This window comes from Mytilus edulis, chromosome 5 (assembly GCF_963676685.1).
Source record: "Mytilus edulis chromosome 5, xbMytEdul2.2, whole genome shotgun sequence".
Classification (NCBI taxonomy): domain Eukaryota; kingdom Metazoa; phylum Mollusca; class Bivalvia; order Mytilida; family Mytilidae; genus Mytilus; species Mytilus edulis.
This window is the reverse complement of record NC_092348.1, coordinates 36,897,797-36,919,947: the sequence shown is the minus strand read 5'-3', so window position 1 is coordinate 36,919,947 and position 22,151 is coordinate 36,897,797. Positions and strand designations below refer to the sequence as shown.

The window sequence follows — 22,151 nt, the reverse complement described above, 5'->3', positions numbered from 1 at the left end:
AGTAGTTCATATTTGAGTATGGTGGTCCTGAAATCAAATAAGGTGTTCAAACTTGGGGTATTTTAGTTCGGTGCAAAACTATGGAAGGGAACATCCACCAAAATTATACAATTCTTAATTTGTGACATGGCATGCAATTTCTTATTCGTAACATATGTAATTTCTTATTCGCAACATATGCAATTTCTTAATTTGTAAATGTTTCTTAATTTGTAACCTGTATTTTTTCCATCCGTTACACGAATTTCTACATTTCTTGATTTGTGAAATGTAATTTCTTGATACATGTGTAAACACAATTTCTTAATTTGTAAACGTATTTTCTTCATTCGTTACATGCATTTCTACATTTCTTAATTTTTGAAATGTAGTCACTTTGTTTTAGTTACGTTTTGTGAGATCGCGTCTGTGTACTTGTAAATCTGTAAAAGTCCACTTGATAACTAGCGAAACTAATCGTAAGGGGAAAACCGCACTGATCTACGCCAAAAGCATGGAATAACACCAATTATGACATACAACAGATAACGACAATCAAAAGTGAGAAGTAGTGGCTTGAAACAGGCACATAAAGAATGTGGTCATAAAGTTCATCAAAAGAATCCTCTTCAATGTATTAATGTGTTGAAATGACAGAATACATATAGCCATGGAGTTATAAATTAAATACTTGTTTTTATCCCAAACCAACTTATGATATTTGTTGATGATTGATTGATTGTTGATTGCTTTTTGTCCAGTGGAAAATATTTCACGAAGGTTCAGGACGAGAACAAGTTAACAATAAATACAACAGGTACTAGAAGGTTTTGTAATAGTAGAGGCCCACCGGGATGATGATCGGGAGGAATTTCGAATTCCACTGGAAAATAAAGGTATATTAGATAGGGACAGAAAATTTTCCATGCAACAGGAAGAGTTGTTGCAAGGCTTCTTAACGTGCAGATATCTTGTCACTCTCTTTACACGAGGCATTGGATTTATCCTCGCCATATGCATTCTGACAGGACGTAGCTGCAAACTTGATACATCTTGCACAGCCAAACGGACGCCCCACTTTGGCAAGCTTTTTACTGCTGGTCGGAACAGGACCAAGTGACCATATTTCTATTCCCAACTCACCCTTTCGGCTAATGATATTTGTGATAGCATAACCGAGTTTTTCTTATTAGGTCTTGAATTTGACTACAACTTTCTGAACTTAAAAATGATTGAATTTTCAGTACTGTTAAATGACTAAAATGTTCAGTACTGAAAAATGACTGAAATATACAGAACTGAAAAATTACTGAAATTTTCAGTACTGAAAAATTACTGAGATTTTCAGTACTGAAAAATTAATGACTGAGATTTTCAATACTGAAAAATGACTGAAATTTTCAGTACTGTAAACAAATTTTTCCAAACATTACTAAAAATGATATAAAAAATAAGTGTACTGAATAGTGATGTTTCCTAAATGTAATGTTTATATAGCGGCATTTATGTACTGAATAGTGATGTTTCCTAAAAGTACTGTTTATATAGCGGCATTTAATGTACTGATTAGTGATGTTTCCTAAAAGTACTGTTTATATAGCGGCATTTAATGTACATGTAAACGCTAATCAAATTGTTGGTAGTGTAGACTCAAATCATATGTTGGCTCTTTATAATGTTATTTTATAGGTATGCAATGGTGTGAAACTATTTCCTAATAAAAATAGCCTAAATGCATTTAAGCGTTGTGCTTCATGTTTAAATTTCGGAAAAGAAACCAGAGAAATGATTTTATATGTTATTATTTTCTGTAGATTCGGGGAATATTATGAAAAGAATTGCATTTTAATTGTCATTTTTTAAATAATCCTGGATTTTATAGCCTTTAAATCATATTTTGACACGATGAAGTCTCCTTATGAAATTCTCGCTCCTTTGCAATGCTGATCCATAATGAATAATTGTTTTTTTTTAAGCCCAAATTTGTTTGTTAAAAGTAAATCCAAAAGAGTAGGAAGTTAGCAAGGGAACATTAAAAAATTATAAGTCGCAGAAAAACTGACAACGCAGCGACTTAAACCCCGATTAATAAACGAAAATATCACCATAGCACAACACAGAAAATTATGAGATAAACAACACGAACTCAAACAAAAAATAAGGATGAACTTACGTACTCAATAATTTATAGAAGTTCCTGCTCCTTATATACAACCGTCTTTCTTTTGATAGTAAAAATATACTGTGATGTTTCATTTGATGAGGTAACAATCGATGAAAAGAGAACGGGGTTGTGGTTACGACAATTTGGATATATCTGTATTAAATAATAAAAATACTGAACTCGAAGGAAAATTCAAAACGAAAAATTCCTAATCAAATGGCTACATCAAAAACTCAAACACTGGATATATCTGTAGGCCACTTTGACATACATATTACATTACAGCCAATCAAGTGATGACTTCCGAAATGCTTGTTATGAGAAACTCTATATGCGGGAAGTAATGATAGAAATCGCAGGCTTTAAATACAAATCAATTGTAAGAAATATACCAAATGAGCAGGTTATTCTAGAAATATTACCACATAGAAATGAAAAGTTCACTGTGACAGTTTGGAATCGGGAATCATCCTTTTCGCCGTAAAGTTTTGTTTTGAACGTTTAAACAGAGACCAAATTTTGTTTCACTGTTCCGGGAAGCAGCAGGGAAATTGTACAAATTTGAATTTACATAAGAGTTTGGTATTTTTGTTTTGTTGACTTTTTTAAAAAAAAGTCGTATATTATACAACAGTAAGAAAATTTAACTTGTGCAAATTATTAAAGATTTATGACTATTCGTAATTGTGATCTTTCATGAGAGTAAAGATAAAAATTTAACTCTAAAAAATGAATCCAATAAAAAAATTCAAATAAATACTCTAAAAGTATAAAGTCTTTCAATTTTGCTATACTATTTTCCACAAATATATCTTCAATTATTTATTCTCAATAATACAATTGCATATGCATATTCTAAATTGCATATGCATATTCTATAACGATAACACGTCTGATGATTAGTAGACAAATTTTGTATTGTCTACGACAAATGAATTCGATAAAAACTATATTGCGTATGATAGTTGTTTACTATTAATTACATGTAATACATGTTTGAACAATGATATCAATGCATGTTTTTATATTAACAACGGAACTCATGAAGGATGAAAGACATGCATATCAATCATGACAAAATTTGAAGCAGCGATGTAGAGCGCACAAAGTCATACTCTTTCTTAACATTTGCCGTTTAAATAATGCAACATTAATGATTTGAAGTTATAAATGTAAAAATCATTCGAACGAGAGAAAAAATGAAAGGTGTTTTAGGAAGATAATTATTTTGTCAACGACGATCAGGAAATAGCATTTGAATGCAGTATTTAGATCGATAACGCCTTCGTTAAAGAAACCAAACAGATATTTCCTAAAACCAATAGACACAATTAATAACCATGACTAACGAAAGACATTTTAGAAGAAGAAAAAGAAACATAAAACAACAAATTGAAAAATATTAAAGACAAAAACCCAACATAAACATGCTCGACCATACTTCTTATAGTTCCTATTATTTTGTTAGATCAATCAGTTAAATCAGATCCTGATCAATATAGAAAATGACCGTCATTTCATTCAAAGAGTGTTAAAACAAAAGCATATTGCTTCATACGATATAGCATGTTGTAAATCCTTAAAATGAAATCCGTATGAGACATAACAGGATGTTTCGAACGAATTATAGTCATTTCGTACCCTAACCATTTCGTACCCCCCATTTCGTACCCTGGCAAAAAACCATTTCGTACCCTGACCATTTCGTACCTCATGGAATATTAACATGTAATACCATTTCGTACCTCATGGAAGATTAATATGTATGCCATTTCGTACCCCATGGAGGATTAATACGTATGCCATTTCGTACCTCATAGAAGGTTTATATGTATACCATTTCGTACCTCATGGAAGATTAATATGTATGCAATTTCGTACCTCATGGATGATTAATATGTAATATCATTTCGTACCTTATGGAAGATTTGTGTGTTATTCCATTTCGTACCTCATGGAATATTAATATGTAATCTATGCCATTCGTAAGTCATGGCTTCCTTTTTTTAGTAAAAGTCAGCTTGTGCCCCTTTTCATTGCATTTTCTGTTTAATACAACTATTAATTACTATAAAAACAGAAGCAGATGATTATTTCTTTGTTGGTAAATTAACGCAATACTTTTAGAGTTTAACAGTTAATTAAGATCAAATCCTGCAAACAAACAAAGTGAAATTATAACTATTGAAGTGTTCAAGCAATGCTTAATCAAACCAATCATCGGTCTCTATAACATTGTTACGTCTAGATGCATAATTTTATCTAATATATTATACATAAAAATATGATACGAAATAGCTTACATGTATTAACTCCATGAGTTACGGATTGGTAGATGCATTTGGCCGATTGGGTACGAAATAGATATCATCGTGGGTACGAAATGGTAAAAAGTTGGTAAGAAATGGCAGATTTGGGTACGAAATGACAGAGGTACGAAATGGTCAGGGTACGAAATGACTTGCTTCCGTTTCGAACAAAGTTTCATAAATATCTGGATGGTATCACTTTGCAGTAAGACGTTCGATCAAATTTTTGTATACCAAACTTGATAATATTAATTTCCAGTGAACTTTTCTACATATGATTTGAACAAAAAGAGTATATATCATATATCGACGATACAGAAGTTTAACTACATAAAACCTACAATGGACACTTATTAGTCAAGAAAGTGTCAATTTTAGTAACTTTTTAGATTACCAGATTCAATCCACCATTTTCTACATACGAAAATGCCTGTACCAAGTCAGAAATATGACAGTTGTTATCCATTCGTTTAATGTGTTTTTGCTTTAGATTTTGCCAATTGATTGGAGACTTTTCGTTTTGAATTTTCCTCGCAGTTTAGGTTTTTTTTTGTGATAACTTTTTACTGTTATAATTTAATTCAACAACATCGATTCCATTTATGTATGGGATGCCAACGCTTGAGCAAAATTTATTGAGCAGGATCAGCTTAACTTCAAATGCTATGAAATGTTTTACAACTTAACAGCAAGCTATAAAGGGCCTAGACAAATATCTATTATAAAACCATTTAAACGGGAAAACCAACTGTATAATCGATATAAAAAACGAGAACACTTACGAAACACATCATGCACATCAACAATCGACAACCACTGAAAAACAGGTTCTCATCGGATTTTGTCAAATGTGTTCACGTCTTTTCTATTATATTCATGTGTTATGGTATAAAGAAAATTAATCACCGCCTTCATTAATTAGATTTCATTTTGTTCAACGTAATCTATACGATGGTTTACGTTTGAAGACAAACCGGACATATAATATAGTTAATTGCTACCTTAGTTTGCTATTAATAAGTATTGAAATGTGCATTGTTATTAAATGTAATATCAGTATTTAGTTCAAATATAATCTTAAATCAATCCTTATTCTATCTTATTCATTCAAATGTGACGTCATTTTTCATTTTTTTGATGATCTGTTTTACAAATTCAAATGTGACGTAATTTTTTTGTCATCTTTTACAATTTCAAATATGACGTCACTTGGCGTTGAGGTTTAAACTTATTCGGATGTGCTGCATTTCGTCGGGTTATGTAGTGTATTTCGGTTGTTTCCTGTAATTAGTTAATACTTCAGTTTTATCATATATCTTTTGTATAGTCATTTTATAAAATTTACTGTTTGCAAAAGTATAAATTATTCTAAATAATAGGAATGATCTGGTACCTAACAGAAAACCCTGACCGTTTTTGGCACAACTTTTTTGAAATTTTGCTCCTCGATGCTGTTTAACTTTGTACTTGTTTCGGCATTCAAACTTTTGTATCTGGGCGTCACTAGTAAGTCTTGTGTGGACAAAATGCACTTCTGGCGTATTAAAATTTTAAATTTGTTGCCTTTTGTTTAGCTATTATTCGTGTGTTTCTTTGTCAATTATGTTCTCCTATTTATTTATATTGTAGTCCTGTAATGTTGTGTTGTCATTTTAATGTTATATTTCACATGGCCATAAAAGAGGGAGGTTTGGCATGCCACAAAACCAGGTTCAACCCACCATTTTTTCCTTTAAAAATGTCCTGTACCAAGTCAGGAATATGGCCATTGTTATATTATTATAGTTCGTTTCTGTGTGTGTTACATTTTAACGTGTTTCCGTTGTGTCGTTTGTTTTCTCTTATTTTTTAGTGTGAATTCACATTACTATAAGACGTGTCACGGTACTTATCTATCCCAAATTCATGTATTTGGTTTTGATGTTATATTTGTTATTCTCATAGGATTTTGTCTAATGCTTAGTCCGTTTCTGTGTGTGTTACATTTTAATGTTGTGTCGTTGTTCTCTTCTTATATTTAATGCGTTTCCCTCAGTTTTAGTTTGTTACCCCGATTTTGTTTTTTGTCCATGGATTTATGAGTTTTGAACAGCGGTATACTTCTGTTGCCTTTATTCTTGACATGTGAAAGAAAATGCAGCAGGTTTAAACGTTTTAACAAACGCCAACATTCGCCCTAACCTGAAACAGTAGTATAACATTACAACATAGAAATACACACTATAAAATAATTTTTTTTTTAAATACAAGTAAACATAAACACAAAGAACAAATTTGATCTATGACACATTACTATATGTAAAACAATATCAAAAAAGGTAACAATAACCTAAGACAAATTGGCCATACATAAAATACTGTACACAGTTAACTATAAATGAAATAACTTAGTTGTTAAGAGGACGGAAATATTTGTTACAAAATAACTTTGTTGTTCATAGTACGAGAACAGAAGTGAAAATGTATCGTTTTACTTAACACTTGTTAAATATGGTACATTTATAAAAAAAAAATTAGTGAGACGTGATATAACACAAAAACAAGCAAACATTGGATAAAACAAGATGCACTGCAAAATGTGTCAACTGGTCGAATTACACAAAAATACGATTTGACAATACTTGCAGTTACTGAAATCTAGTTAAAAGGCAAAACAATTATTAATATATAAACATGCTTCTGATGCTTACGTCAATCTAAACAGAATGATCATAACCTTAAAATAAATATGCATATAATGTTATGTATTATAATAGATAAAGCAATCTCTATATAGAAAACAAACTTGGATGTGTATTTATACATTTCAAAAACAAGAATGTCTCCAAAGTACACGGATGCCCCACTCGCACTATCCTTTTCCATGTTCCATGGACCGTGAAATGGGGTAATACTCTAATTTGGTATTAAAATTAGAAAGATTATACTAAGGGAACATATGTACTAAGTTTCAAGTTGATTGGACTTCAATTTTATCAAAAACTACCTTAACCAAAAACTTTAACCTGAAACTCCCACTTTCATTTTCTATGATTAGTGGACTGTGAAATTGGGGTCAAAAGTCTAATTTGGCTTCAAAATTAAAAAGATTATATCATAAGCAACAAGTTTACTAAGTTTCAAGTTGATTGGACTTCATCTTCACCAAAAACTACCTTGTCCAAAAACTTTAACCTGAAACTCCCACTTTCATTTTCTATGTTCAGTGGACTGTATAATTGGGGTCAAAAGTCTAATTTGGCTTCAAAATTAAAAAGATTATATCATAAGCAACAAGTTTACTAAGTTTCAAGTTGATTGGACTTCAGCTTCATCAAAAACTACCTTGACCAAAAACTTTAACCTGAACGGACGCACAGACGGACGAACGGACGCACAGACGGACGAACGGAGCCACAGACCAGAAAACATAATGTCCCTCTACTATCGTAGATGGGGCATAAAAAAATCGAAATATAATTATACAAATTTATTTATGTTCACTTTGTTGATAACAAAATCGATATGTATGCCAATGTAAAAAATATTCAAAGATCTTGATACATTTACAAAATTAATAAGATAACCTTTACACGGGAGAAAGGTAGAAAGACCATTCACAATTTGTTTTACATTCGTTTTTCTCTTTTAATTAAATAAAAATAATAATAAACCTTTCAAATTTAGAGTTCATAAGATTAAAATATTCTCTGTGGAACACCCCTCCCCCCTTTTTTTTGTGCTCTCTATTTTCAACCCTCGAATTAAGCTTTCCAATCTAATTAAAATTAAAACTTTGCTTTCTAACCAATCTGTTCATGTACCGGACCGGCAACTTCTTTATTTAATACGAAAATCTACAGTGCTGTTATACACATGCATGTTGTTTGCTTGGAGTATACGCCCGAAAAGAAAGAAATAGCCCAACTCCAAGATACTATATTCCTGCATCACGTGATTATTACCACGTGGAGCTTACATAAGAATAAATACCGAATATGGAAAGTGAAACTACAATTCAAACATAAAGTTCGAAGGCACAAATCAGAAAAAGAAGGGTTTTTTTTTTTAGGCAAAGCGGGCCGGGGTAACTCTCTCTGTGATCAAAATATACATGAAATATTTGCCACTGCCCCTTTTTTGTTCTATGAATTCTAACCCTGAGTTTTCTATCTGTTACATGCCAAGAAATCCTCGCTAAAAATTCCGGTCGACCTCCTACGGCATTCATTTATTTAGTAGTTAAAGATTTGATTTCATTCAACAAATTAATTTATAACCTTGTTCATGTACGTGTCGCTTAGAACACAGCCATATACCAAATGGTCAATATTAATCATCCATGTAATTTGCTCTATGGAGTGTTTGCAGAATTTCAACGGAGGCAATTTCTTGGCATGAATAGGTTTGTTTTATGGTTCGTAAGTTTAAACTGATCACCGTGATCGTTTTGCGCTTTTAGTATGTACAACGTGTACAATATAACCGTAAAATTAAGGAAGTGAAATACCGTTTTTAATAAGTTGTCCAAGTTACAATCAAATTTACTATTACAATACAATACAATACCATACCATACCATACAATACAATATTTTTTTTTTCCAAATTAAAGTGATCATTAAGAGCATATTAACATTAATTACAACATGGCATAAACATTACAGAGTGATTAAAGAAACATCAAATAATAATTCATGCATGAGGAAAGGGTCAGTGATCAAGAGGAGATAATTTTGATACATTGTATCTATTTGAGTATTTTAAAAGTTAACTAATTTTCTGATATTTTTAAGTTGCAGGCCTTAATCGAAGTATGCACATAAATAAGATTAAAAAAAACTGCTATCTTCACATCTTTGTATCTATGAAGGGATTTAGTAAATGTTTTGGGTAATTTATGGTAATAAAATCCTTAACTTTATAATAATTTACCAGTGATGCATTGACCACGTCCGTTAAAATCTATGGCATCACTACGCACATGGATACAACGAACGTGTTGAGATAATTATATCAACATCGTAAGATAGAGCTGAAGAAACATCGCCGTCAACCACATGTAACAATGATGTGTCTTTACAGAGTTGGGTCATTAAATGAGATTCATAGCAATACATGAATAAATCTGCTAACACAGAGGCGCAACTAATGTTCTCAAGAAAGCTTTCTATCTATCGATATCACCAAATGTACATAATTATATGTTGTCCAGGAGAAAATTTAAAGCTTCAATTATATCTTCAAATTCGTAACAGAAATAGGTTTTCTATGTTGTGATGTTACACTATTATTCCATGGTGAAGGTTGGTACATGTACCTATTAAAACGTTTAAACCTGCTTCATTCCTTGTACCATTCCTATGTCAGGAAACGGATGTTCTGTGGTTGTTGATGTGGTTTATAAATGTTTCTTGTTTCTCATTTTTCATATTATAGATTAGAGCGTTGGTTTTCCCGTTTGGATGGTTTGAACTAGTATTTTATAGCGTGCTGTTTGGTGTGAGCCAAGGCTCCGAGTTGAAGACCGTATTTTGATCTGTAATGGTTAACTTTCACAAATAATATCTTGGATGGAGAGTTGTCTATTTGGCACTCATGCATGTACTACATCATCTATTTAAACATTTTGTAAAAGACTATTTTATTAAATATTAAAAAAAATTCTTGATAAAATTGTATGGAAGTGTATTGTGGAGAGTCGAATAATCATAACATTCTGTTTTTCGGTGTGTGCGTCCGTTCGTTCGTCCGTTCATCCGTCCGTTCGTCTGTCTGTCCCGCTTCATGTTAAAGTTTTTGGTTAAATATTTTGGTCATGGTAGTGTTTGATGAAGTTGTAGTTCAATCAACTTGAAACTTAGTACACATGTTCCCTATGATATGATCTTTTTAATCTTAATGCAAACATCAGAGTTTTGACACCAATTTCACGGTCCACTGAACATAGAAAATGATAGTGCGTGTTGGGCATCCGGGCACTTTGCACACATTCGTGTTGTTAGATGAATGTTGTGTATCCGTCTGTTTAGATAAGCCTTTTTCAACTGAATTTCATAGTATGTTCTTATGCTGTACTGTAACACCCCTGTCCAATGTTAGAGGAATGTTTTTATTATTTGTGAGCGTGCTTCCGATAAGTGCACGGTAATTGTGGTCAACGACATTATCCATTCTTTTATATTCAGGTCCGAACGTACCACATAGAGTCGAATTGTTCAAACATATCACTTCCACTACTAGTTTAAAGCCTCTTCAGAACATTTGAAAGTATCGACTATGTCATTTCGGGGTCTTTACTAGCTGCTTATGCGGTTTGGGCTTTCCTCAATGTTGAAGGCCGTACGGTGACCTATATTCGTTAATTTCTGTGTCCTTTTGTCTTTTGTAAAGAGTTGTCTCATTGGCAATCACACCACATCTTCTTTTTAATATGTACTGGTTAGAATTTAGTACATTGTAAATGTACTACTAATAATATGTTAGTGCTTCTTACTACCTCCCTTACTACTATCAAAGAACTTGTTATTAATTTTTGTAATAAAGCTTATGAAAATAATGGTATTAAATATTTTTGGAGTGTTCAAAACTCTATAGAGGTGCATTTAATCGTCTTTTTTAATTTGGTTGACAGTTATGACGTGGACGGATACTTAGGGAGCTACCATTTGACTTTTATGGGGGGGGGGGGGGGGGGGGGCTAGGATGAAATTTGAAAAAAATAGACAGGACAGGAGTTTTGAGTAAAAAAAAAGGCAGGATGAGACACTTTGCAAAAAAAAAAAAGGCAGGATGACAATTTAGGTAAAAAAAGTCAGGATAAACTAATAAAAAAAAAAGGCAGGACCGAATAGAGTGAAAAATAAAAAGGCAGGACAGAGATTACAACTAAAATAAAATGCAGGACAAAAATTTTCATCCTAGCCCCCCCAATAAAAATCAAATGGTAGCTCCCTTAACCATCCTCAAACATAAAAGACACTTAGTACAGATCTCAGTGTACTCGCAATTACTGACAGCTAGATCAAAGCCAATAATCATGTATCTTAGTCTACAATATAAATTGTTTCATTGTTTATGTCTGAACAGTTTATTTATTTATTTATCTAATGACTATTTTCCCACATGGAACTCACACTAATAATATAGTATTTCGGTCACAGGTTGTCTAATCCTTCTTATGTTTCGAATATCAAAGACTAAAAGCTAATTTGGTTTTTTAAAGAAACCTTTCCTCGTTAACATGCTTATTATATTTCGATACTATGCGAATATAACTCTTTAATTTTGTTTTATGGTGTATAACCGGAGTGGTTAATCACTATTATAGTTATTGTTTATATAATTTTTTTTGTTGTGTAAAACTCATCATCTTTTTAATAAGCTTTGGATTATCAAATATTTTGTCCTCGGACATCACTAGAGACATTGATTGTCGAAATGTCCACTAAGGACCTCCGCAAAATATAATCAAGAAAATTGTCAGAAAATTAATATGGTTATCACGAAGTGAAAAATTCGTTATCACAGATTAAATTTGTTATCAGTCACGAATTTATGGAATTAGTTATGACAGTTTTAGGTAATTCGTAATCACGGATTAAATTACTGACAGAGGGGTTACTAGCTTCTTTTATTTTACATATCCCATTTGCCAGGGTTAACGGATTATATGTGAAATAAATGTATGTGCACTGTCTTATAAAGAATCACAATATGTGATCTATCACAAAACAGTAACTATAAGTATGCAATTATGAATTAAGGCCATTTTTTTTTGGGGGGGGGAGGGGCAGGCTCGTAGCCAGGAATTTCCAGGCGGGGGTTATTTGGTCTCATGAACTCGACTTTAACAGTTACAATTGGAACAGAACGTTGACTTTAACAGTACTTATTTTATTTGGTTTCAAGGGGGGAGGGGGGGGTTCGTCCCCCCTGGCTACGGGTTAGGGGGGCTGACAGTTGATAGTAAAGCAGCAGTAAATTTCGCCACACGATGTCTAGCATGAAATTGATTGTAGTGGACAAAAATCTTGATAAAAGAAGAAAAACGTAATCAATAATCTTACATGTGTAAATGTGTTCAAGCCGACTTGTAAAAAAAAAGAGGGTGTTCTGTAACGTTTATGGCTCATTGTAAATTCCCCTTTTTCTATTTTTAGATACTATATATAACTATAGTTGTCTGGTCACTTTTTCGCGGGGATCGTTTATCTCGTGCTTGGAACTCAATGTCCAGACATGGATATTTAAACCTCGTCAGGGCAGTATTTCTTTAGATTGGGGAAAACTTTCGTACTGGTAAGTTGTATTTAAATTTCATTTTATTTTGTATTTCGATGTTTGACTTAAATATTTATTTCTTTACATTTGATATATTTCTTTTCGGTCTCGTAGTCGAACAGTTCTAAAATGTTAAATTACGTTTCCGTTCTAGATTAAATAGAGGGAATTGTACACTAGCTAGATATTTTATGATTTTTGGGTTTATAAAGAGATTGGGTTCATTTTGATAGCGATATTTAGACAGATGGTTAATCCGAGGGATATTTTGGAGTGACGGTCGTCAATCTACGGAATTGTTCGTGCCTTACTCTGAAATAGAATTTTGTATTATCGCATGTTTTAGTTTTGGATCTTGAAATGGTCAATGATATTGAAAAACGTTTTCAGACATTGCTCTGGTTGGATTGAAAATTAAACGGGTATAGAGAAATGCGATGTTTTTTTTACTGGATCGATTTTTGTTCCCTAGTCATAGAATAATGAGGTTCATGATCTAGTCTAACAAAGTCGGTGGGAACCAGTGGGTATATTTTTTTTTTTTGTCTCGGAAAGTTGACGTCACAACTTGATTGATTGGATAATATTTTAGTTAAAGAGGACTAGTGTACAGCTCTCAATATTTTAAGTAGACGGACACCTCAAAATTCTAGTATCATATTATTTTATAGATAGCACTAAGGCCAAACGCTTCCTTGAATTGGTTAACTTGTAATGGGTATTTTTCACCGCATCGTTTATCAAAAAAGGGGAAGTTCGAACATGTATTGAAATTCTAGGGATTGATATTTTCACATGGAGATACCGCGATATTTATGTATTTATATGTTGTCTTTGTCTATTAAATATGAAACTGTTTTATGAATTTTGGTCATTTGTTATTTGAGCAAATGCATTGCTTCGCAAATCGTAAACACTGGTCATTTTTAGGTTTCTTATACCTGTCATTGTTTCATGTTGTATTGTCAGTATGCTGTCAGAAGTCCTGGAGCGAAAGCACAGGCCGAACCCTCTCTACCAGTAACGTAAACGGCTGAGCTAGCGGGGTATAATGTCATGAGACAGATTTAGTCCAAGTAATTATGACGTCTGGCAAGGCTATTTTAATTTTTTTCTGGGACGCCTTCAAAAAAGAAAAAGAAAAAACATTAGAAAAAGGAAGGCGTCCAAGAAAAAAATTAAAATAGCCTTGCCAGACGTCATAATTATTTGGACTAGAGACAGATTATGAAGGAAAAATACGTTTACACACGAAAATCCATTTACGTTGCAGTTCTATGAAATCGTGGAAAATGTACAAAACAGCTAGTCCAAATAATTATGACGTCTTGAAAGGCTATTATATTTTTTTTCTTTGACGCCTTACTTCGAAGTAAGGCTTCCTTCGAAGTAAGGCGTCAAAGAAAAAAATTATAATAGCCTTTCAAGACTTCTTTGACGCCTTACTTCGAAGTAAGGCGTCAAAGAAAAAAATTATAATAGCCTTTCAAGACGTCATAATTCGAAGTAAGGCGTCAAAGAAAAAAAATATAATAGCCTTTCAAGACGTCAAAATTATTTGGACTACAAAACAGCTAGGTTTACTTACCGTAAAATAACAAATTCAGACATTCTGCTTTGCTTCTGGTTTAAATTATTAGAATTTAGATAATAGAGCGTATTTTTCAAAGAATCGTCCATTTTCTTCACCGTGACGGGAACTCCTTCGTTCATCATTCAATTTGTTTACATTTATATATGACGTCATTTAGGAGTGCGTGACTCCGCAGATAAGTAGTCCATTTATTCCTTGACTTTTTATCAATTACCAATACCAAGTATAAACAAAACAGTTTGTTTTGTAACCAATTACTATTATTTTAATTAAGTGTACTGGTAAAAAGTAACATGTGTAAGTCGCTATCAGTCTATATCCCTCCGCCTTACGTCAGAAGGTCCCTGACGTCATTTAAAATTTTGTCAACAACTTGGAACAGTTGGAAAGCAGGTCACGGTTTGACCCCAAGTTTATCAGCAACAATAGAGTCACGTGACCGTGAAAATTCAGTAAAAAAACGGATAAGACAAACCTTATTTTAACTCACTAAATACTATTGTCGTAATAAAAACTTATTGACCTAACTAATCTTGAGTATCCATAGTTTATTCTCGTCAAGGCTCACACATCAAATCAAAGTCCTTTATTCTTTATTTTATCTGCAAACTTGGAGTTTGGGTGAAAATTGTCAAGTCTCCTGAACGAAAAATCTAAATATTTACGAGGAAACTAAAAATGATGGGCTGAATTTAAATTTAATAAAGCATCTCATTAAGACAAACACTCGATATGAATATCTCGGCAATAGAATGTTGGATACGCAAACGTCAAATTGATTTCAAACCGAAGCGGTGGGTTTTATGCCGATTTGTGCAAGTGGTTATCTCCCCTTAATATCACCAGTCAAAAAATAAAAACCCAGCAAAATGCATATATAAAAATTAAAAAAGGAGTTTACCTTACAAAAATTAGAAAGAAAATAAACGAAACTCGATTTATAACTATGTTATGATAATATAAAGAAGAGATACTTCCCCCTATTTTTCAGAGAAGGACTAAATGTAAATATTAAAAGACAAAATATTACTGCAGTAAAAAAAAAACAATTCAGAAATGTGGATAATGACACCTACATGTAAAATTAATAACCTAGCTATATTGAAAGAAATTAGATCTGGCGGATGAAATATACTACATGCAGAATTATTTTAAACACTTCTGATTATATTTAATGCAATAAAACATAGTTTATACAATTTCAATAATCTTTCTGAAATTGATATAATTATTAAATAAATAGTACTGATCATATATATTTTATATTCTATAAAGTGTGACCAAGAGTCTCAACAAATTTCTTCAAATTAAGAGAGTCTTTAAACTCAAGCCTATTTCTTAGTTGAACAGTAAAATACAAAAAAGGGATTTATAAGTTTTATACCAAAAATATTGACAGAAACTTTGTAAAAAAAATATATGCTTTAAATTATAAGTGAAAGTGACACAATTTTGAATTTCAGAATCATTATTATTGTAAAAATAAACTATTAGATTAGCTTGCACAGTAGCCCTTTGTCTTATTTCTCAGGGTATTTTATAGATTATGAAAGTAAACTTTTTGGAAAAAATGGGGCTTCTTCTCTTGAACAGGTTGCTGTATCAGCTTCTTTAAATAATTACATATTTATAAACAAAGTATTGTATATATACTTTATCTGAATACTAGTAATAGGAAATGAAATGAAACTGGTGGGACAAATTTAATTTTGTGCATTTTACTTCAATAATGATCAAAGATGCTTAAATTTGACAAGAATTTGCCATTTGAATAAATTCAATTTTGTAAGAACACATAGATCTCTGAATAAACTTCTTGTTTGGCTGACTTGGCTTGATAAGATCTGATAAGCTAGTTTTTGCTCTTATTACTATAAAATTGAGAATGGAAATATAGCTTACTAAGTAAAGAGATAATAATATAAGCAAGATTTTATTAACTGACCTTCATTTACTTTTTTCATATGTTTTTTTTCCTACAGAATTTTCTTTGCAATGCATTTTCTATTGCTATGTTTGTGCTTTTGTCCATCCATACAGTAGGCTATCAATAGTTTGTCAGATCTGTCAGAATTTTCCCAGACGTTTAGCTATAAACGCAATAAAGAAGATCTTTGTTTGTTGTTTCACTTTTCCAATGTGTAATTTTTTTACTATGCACATGACCCGGACACATATTTTGTTATAAACGTTACATGACGTATGTTGAAAAAAGAAAACAATGTCACCGTCAATTTGTGTAGGGGATCAAAAGGGATTTTAGTTACTTTAAAATACAAGTATCGTATGGAATTGTGAAAATCCACAATTTTTAATCAAAATTTCATTCATGTCTTTAATAAAATCAGTATGTTAGAGCACTTTGAAACAGGTACAATGAAAAGAAGCTAAACGTCACTGTTTTGAAGTTGAAACGTAGCTAAAACCAGATACAAATTGACATGGCTGGTGGTCACTAAAATTGATGTATAAAAGTAAAAAATGATGGCTTCAAAAAAGTGTATAAATTTGAAATAGGTTTCCCGGTTTCATTTAAGATTATAACCGTTCTTTTCTGTATTTGGATACGCAAACGTCAAATTAGGAAAAATCGATTTTTTTTGGCGGACAAAAAAGATGGCTATTTTTTTTTAGAACGGACAGGAAAAAGGAATAGCAATAACAAGCTATTTTTTGTAATGTTTGTATGTCGTAAATAAATTATATTGGTCACAAAACCTACAAATTTTAAATTTTAATATAATAAAAGCATGACAAGTTGCAAAAAATACTTTAAACGTCAATCTTTTAGCCGATAGATTTGGCGGACTTTTTGACGTTACGGACGACTGTAGCGCCACCTAATTAATTCCCCCTGCTATTGTTGCTGATAGAGCTTGACGACAACGGCCGTATCGAAGGACTTGCTTTCCAACTGGAACCTTGTACAAAAGTTATGATCGCATGATCACTTTTCCGTAATTTTAATTTGCCAAAATAAACCCAGATAACTGTCATGTCAATAAAGCGATCATAGTCGTGGAACTTGAGAATTGGGTTTCATTTATGGATTTACAACAGTAAACGCTTTACCGGTTTGCCTTGCAAATAAACGCTTTTCTATTTACCCATCGGGAGAAAATAAAGAGGTCAATGGTAGGCTTTTAGTTTTAAAAAAACTCGAAATCGGTATTAACCAGCAGCTATACTGACGTAAAGTATTTTTTTAAACACCCAGGTTCGTATGCTAGCATACAGACCTGTGAAATACAACATTTGATTCAATATTTGCTGTTCTGCATACACCAGGTTCGTATGCTAGCATACAGACCTGAGAAATGCAATGTATAAATTAAATGTAGACATTAACATACACCAGGTTCGTATGCTGGCATACAGGCCTGAGAAATGCAAGTTTAATTTATTACAATTCAGTTCAGCATACACCAGGTGTTAAATATGCCAGATTCACGATTTCCAAGTGCTTGATAAAAGAAAAATGCATTTTTCTTTTCTTTTTCTCTTTTTTGCATAAGTTTGTCTTATGAGCAATAATTCGACTTATCATATACTTAGACTAAATAACATATGATTTTTACTGTATGATAATAGCATTAAATTAACGTAAATTCCATATTTTTCGAATTGGTGCTTAGCGGGCTGATATGAAAAGTTTATCACATGCTTCGATTGTTATCACATGCCTTTCCGTAACGTTATCACATGGCATTCCGGTGATACTCGGCAAATTCCGGAAAATAGACCTCAATGCTACGTTTTCAGTGAAAAACATTACGAAATCGTGTACAAAACAATTATTTAGATACTGAAAAGTATACTGTGTAAAAAAAATAACAAACAAAATAAAAAAACAAACAAACAAACAAATTATTAAACAAATGCATTCTTTATAAGTTTCAAACATAACTTAGAAAGTTACTTTGAAAAGGTTGACTTTTCCAAACAGTGTTCATTATGTATATTGTTGTGTGTGTTTTTTTTTTTTTTGGGTTTGTCGAGTCGTCCATATCAAAAATGTTTTCTCCTCTGTTGAGGCATATTGCAGAAAGATTTGATATCGAATATACTAAATTTGGGTCCGACGTCGGTGAACTTTTCAATCTTTGAACTTCTATTTGGGAACCACGTAAAAGATCAATATATGAATCTGTTATTTTACTCCAAATGTTGAAGCATATGATAAAAAGATCATAACATGTCATTTTTCCATATCGCATGTATTATCAGCCCTCGGTCAATCTCAGCCCTCGAGCCATGCGGCTCTTGGGCTGATATTGAACCTAGGGCTGATAATACATGCGATATGAAAAGTGCCATGTAATAATCTGATACTATTTGAGTACGAATTATGGTAAATTACCGTTAATGAGAATTTCTAATTTTAGATGAGAACGTGTTTTATAGATACAGAACTTTATAGATAGAAACTAGCTAAAATGGGGAGCGTAGCACTTTATTGTCTATTGTTTTGTTTTGGTAAGTTTTTTTTTTTATATAAATTCATTATTTATTTGTAAACCTTGCGCTTTGACTCTATGAATACAAATAAAAACATATTCTTTTTTTTTGATTGGCATTAATATGAAAAGAGTAAAATAAATATATTTTATATTGCCACCAATTTAAAAAGTTGAAAACTTGAAATATGAAATATGAAAGGGAGTTAAACATTTATATGTATTGTTAGTTCGTTCTTATCAATGGTTTATCTTGGTTTCACAAATGCGATTATTTAAAACGATTAATATTCACTTTTATCTTTGAGTCGTTTTATATACCCGAAATATCAAATCCAGTTGAATACATGACGAATATTTGTATTATTTATAAATGGTTTTTTTTATAGTTGCTCTTGGTAACATACAAGTCAGTGTTGGCTCAGACCATCAGATGGCACAATCTGCCTGCATGGGCTTGGCCGAGGCAGGTGCATATGCATCAGCAATACCACGTTCTTGTTATGGTGGAAAGACTTGTGAAAGTATTTGTGCAGATGCCACATCTACTATGAATCAAGGTTCATCTGCTGGAGGCCCCTTAAGGTATTTTACATTATTTAATGTGTTATCATTGATTTGAGAGAACATATTACTGAAGAGTGTTTAAGGTATTTTAAAGTGTAAAGTAATACGGAGTATGTAAATTATTTCATTTCTGATATTTACTTTGTACTTTAGTTAGATTTTGTTTTGCAATCGAGCGTCACTGATGAGTCTTTTGAGCACGAAAAACGAGCGTCTGGCGTATAAAATGTAACGGGAGGTATCTATGATGAGTATTTTTATATATTTTATAACATATAAACAATTTCTGATATTTTCATATATTAATAATCTTTACAGTACGATGTTTACATCCCGTCATCATGCTATTATAAATATATGTATTCTGGTCTTTCATTTTTGCTACTGTGTTTTGTCTGTATGCCATTTTGTGCTTTTTTATATATATGTGTTCACACATCGTTGATAATATAACGGAATTTGAAACAACTGTCGTACAAGTGAGAGGTTTAGCTAGCTATAAAACCATGTTTATTCCACCACTTGTTACATAAGTTAAATCCTGTACCAAGTATATGACAGTTGTTATGCATTTGTTTGATGTGTAAGAGCTTTTGATTTTGCAATTTGATTAGAAACTTTCCGTTTTTAATTTTCCTTGAAGTTCAGTATTTACTTTTTGCAATCTTAGAATTATAAGTAACTGCAAAAGTTTCTTTTGTATCTTTTTCAGCATAGCTCGTTGTGTTGATGCTTTTCACATCTACTCAAAACGTGGCCTGGAGAACGTATCATACCAACCATATGTAGTCTCGTGGAAATATGGCGTCAGAGGGTGTTTCCGAACTAACTGTGGACCCAACTTCTGCTGTTGTATCGTTTGAACAAAAAAGAATTTGATCCAGAAAAAGAGATGTTGTCGTTATCCTGACGTCTATCAATAAAAGCATATTTCAAATCAATTTTGGTTTTGTTTTTCAAATATAATTTTAAAAGTTAGTAAAACGATCGTTTTATGATTTAATTAATTAAAATTTGACTGTTGAAAAAAATCCTATAGCGCGATGATAGATATAAGACGATGTGGTATGAGTGCCAATGAGACGACTCGCCGTCACAATTTGTAAAAGTAAACCATTATAGGTCAAAGTATGGTCTTCAACACGGAGCCTTAGCTCACACTGAACAGCATGCTATAACGGGCATACAAAATTTCAAGCGTAAAACCATTTAAACAGGAAAACTATCTGTCTAATTTATACAAAAAGCGAGTAACTAGAAACACATATGAACAACATTAACAAGGAGATTTTAGTGTCCCATCTCTTCTTCTCTTCAATGACTTTGTAATTTTTGAGAATTTATGCATGGGTTACGCTTGAGAAAGAGTTACACAGATTTAGACGTTTGGCGGGAAAATTAGTGGCCTGGTCGAAGATTATAGGGGTGATCGAAGGGGGCTCTCTATGTTCCTTATGGAGAACATTTAGAGAACACCCTTTATGGTATATAATATTACATATTTATAAAATAAAAACTATAAAATTAACTTAATGGAGTACGGAAGCGTATTAGCGCCACACATTTTTTCTTCTTCCTATGTTTGCGTTATAACGCAAACCTTTTGCAAAAGGTTATAACGCAAATAAGTTTAACCCTGCCCTAATTTGTCGCCTGTCCCAAGTCAGGAGCCTCTGGCCTTTTTTTTATAGTCTTGTTTGATTTTAATTTTAGTTTCTTGTGTATATTTCGGAGTTTAGTATGACGTCCATTATCATTGAACTAGTATACATTTATGTTTAGTGACCATCTGAAGCACGCATCTAGGTGCGGGAGTTTCTTGCTGCATTGAAGACCCATTGGTGGCCTTCGGCTGTTGTCTGCTCTTTGCTCGGGTTTTAGTCTCTGTGACACAATCCCCATTTCCAATCTCAATTTTATCTAGAAAATGCTTTGAGAATATCAAGAAAAAAAAATATGATCACCGTACGTTTTTTTTTACTAAAATACAAATAGCAAAGTTCCATGCAGATTCCTTCAGAAAATGCACTTTATCAGAGTTAACTCCACTTAAAATACCAATTTAAATTTAAAACATTAAAAATGAAAAAAATAAATCTACACTTTTCGTATTTATGAATTAAAACCTAATAAATTTGTTCTTTTAAATGCAAGTTCACATTAGTTATCTACATTTCTGCATCAAATTCACTAACTTGAATGATTGACCTCAGATTCTCTGTTTTTCACAATCAAAGATTGCGAAAGCATTCATACCACCTTAAATCAATATGTACCAGAAATAGTTTGTTGGTAAATGAGGCTGTCAACAATTCGCCAGTCTTAAGAGGTCACATACATTGTACCTTAATATACACATTTCTTAACCTGAAACGATCAAAACTGTATTGTAATTTTACACTGTATATGAGACTCTATATAAAAGGTAAATAAATACAGTTTGATATTGTCACATGTCCTAGTCATTATTGAGCATGCGCATATTGTATCAAAATGATAACTATATAATTAAATTCTTATTCGTAAACTAAACGAAAATAAAACATTTATAAGTTAAATAATCCCAAACTCTCACATGGGAGACGCCACTTGCAGAGACAAGTGTACATTTTATTATTATTAAAATAGGTATAATAGTGTGGAATCTTCGTGACAATACACCGAAATAAATCAGCTGGCATTGGTTCCCCAATATTAGTGGTCTACACAACGTTCCTTATAATAAGGCAATTTGTAAGATTTCAAAAAAACGTTTCAAACCGTTAAAGTTTATAATTGATGAGGTCAATTAATTGTTGTAAATTTTTAAACCAGATTTCT

At 32.1% G+C, this 22,151-nt stretch overlaps 1 protein-coding gene across 1 annotated transcript; it reads left to right on the top strand.

Moving 5' to 3' along the window:
* The first annotated feature begins 12,612 nt into the window (after positions 1-12,612).
* On the top strand, positions 12,613-20,272 carry LOC139523582 (uncharacterized). Its single transcript, XM_071317710.1, has 4 exons — positions 12,613-12,731; positions 18,693-18,783; positions 19,154-19,349; positions 20,044-20,272. Exons 2-4 carry the CDS (start codon positions 18,744-18,746, stop codon positions 20,192-20,194), a joined length of 387 nt encoding a protein of 128 aa, XP_071173811.1. The 5' UTR covers positions 12,613-12,731; positions 18,693-18,743; the 3' UTR covers positions 20,195-20,272.
* Positions 20,273-22,151: the final 1,879 nt, after the last annotated feature.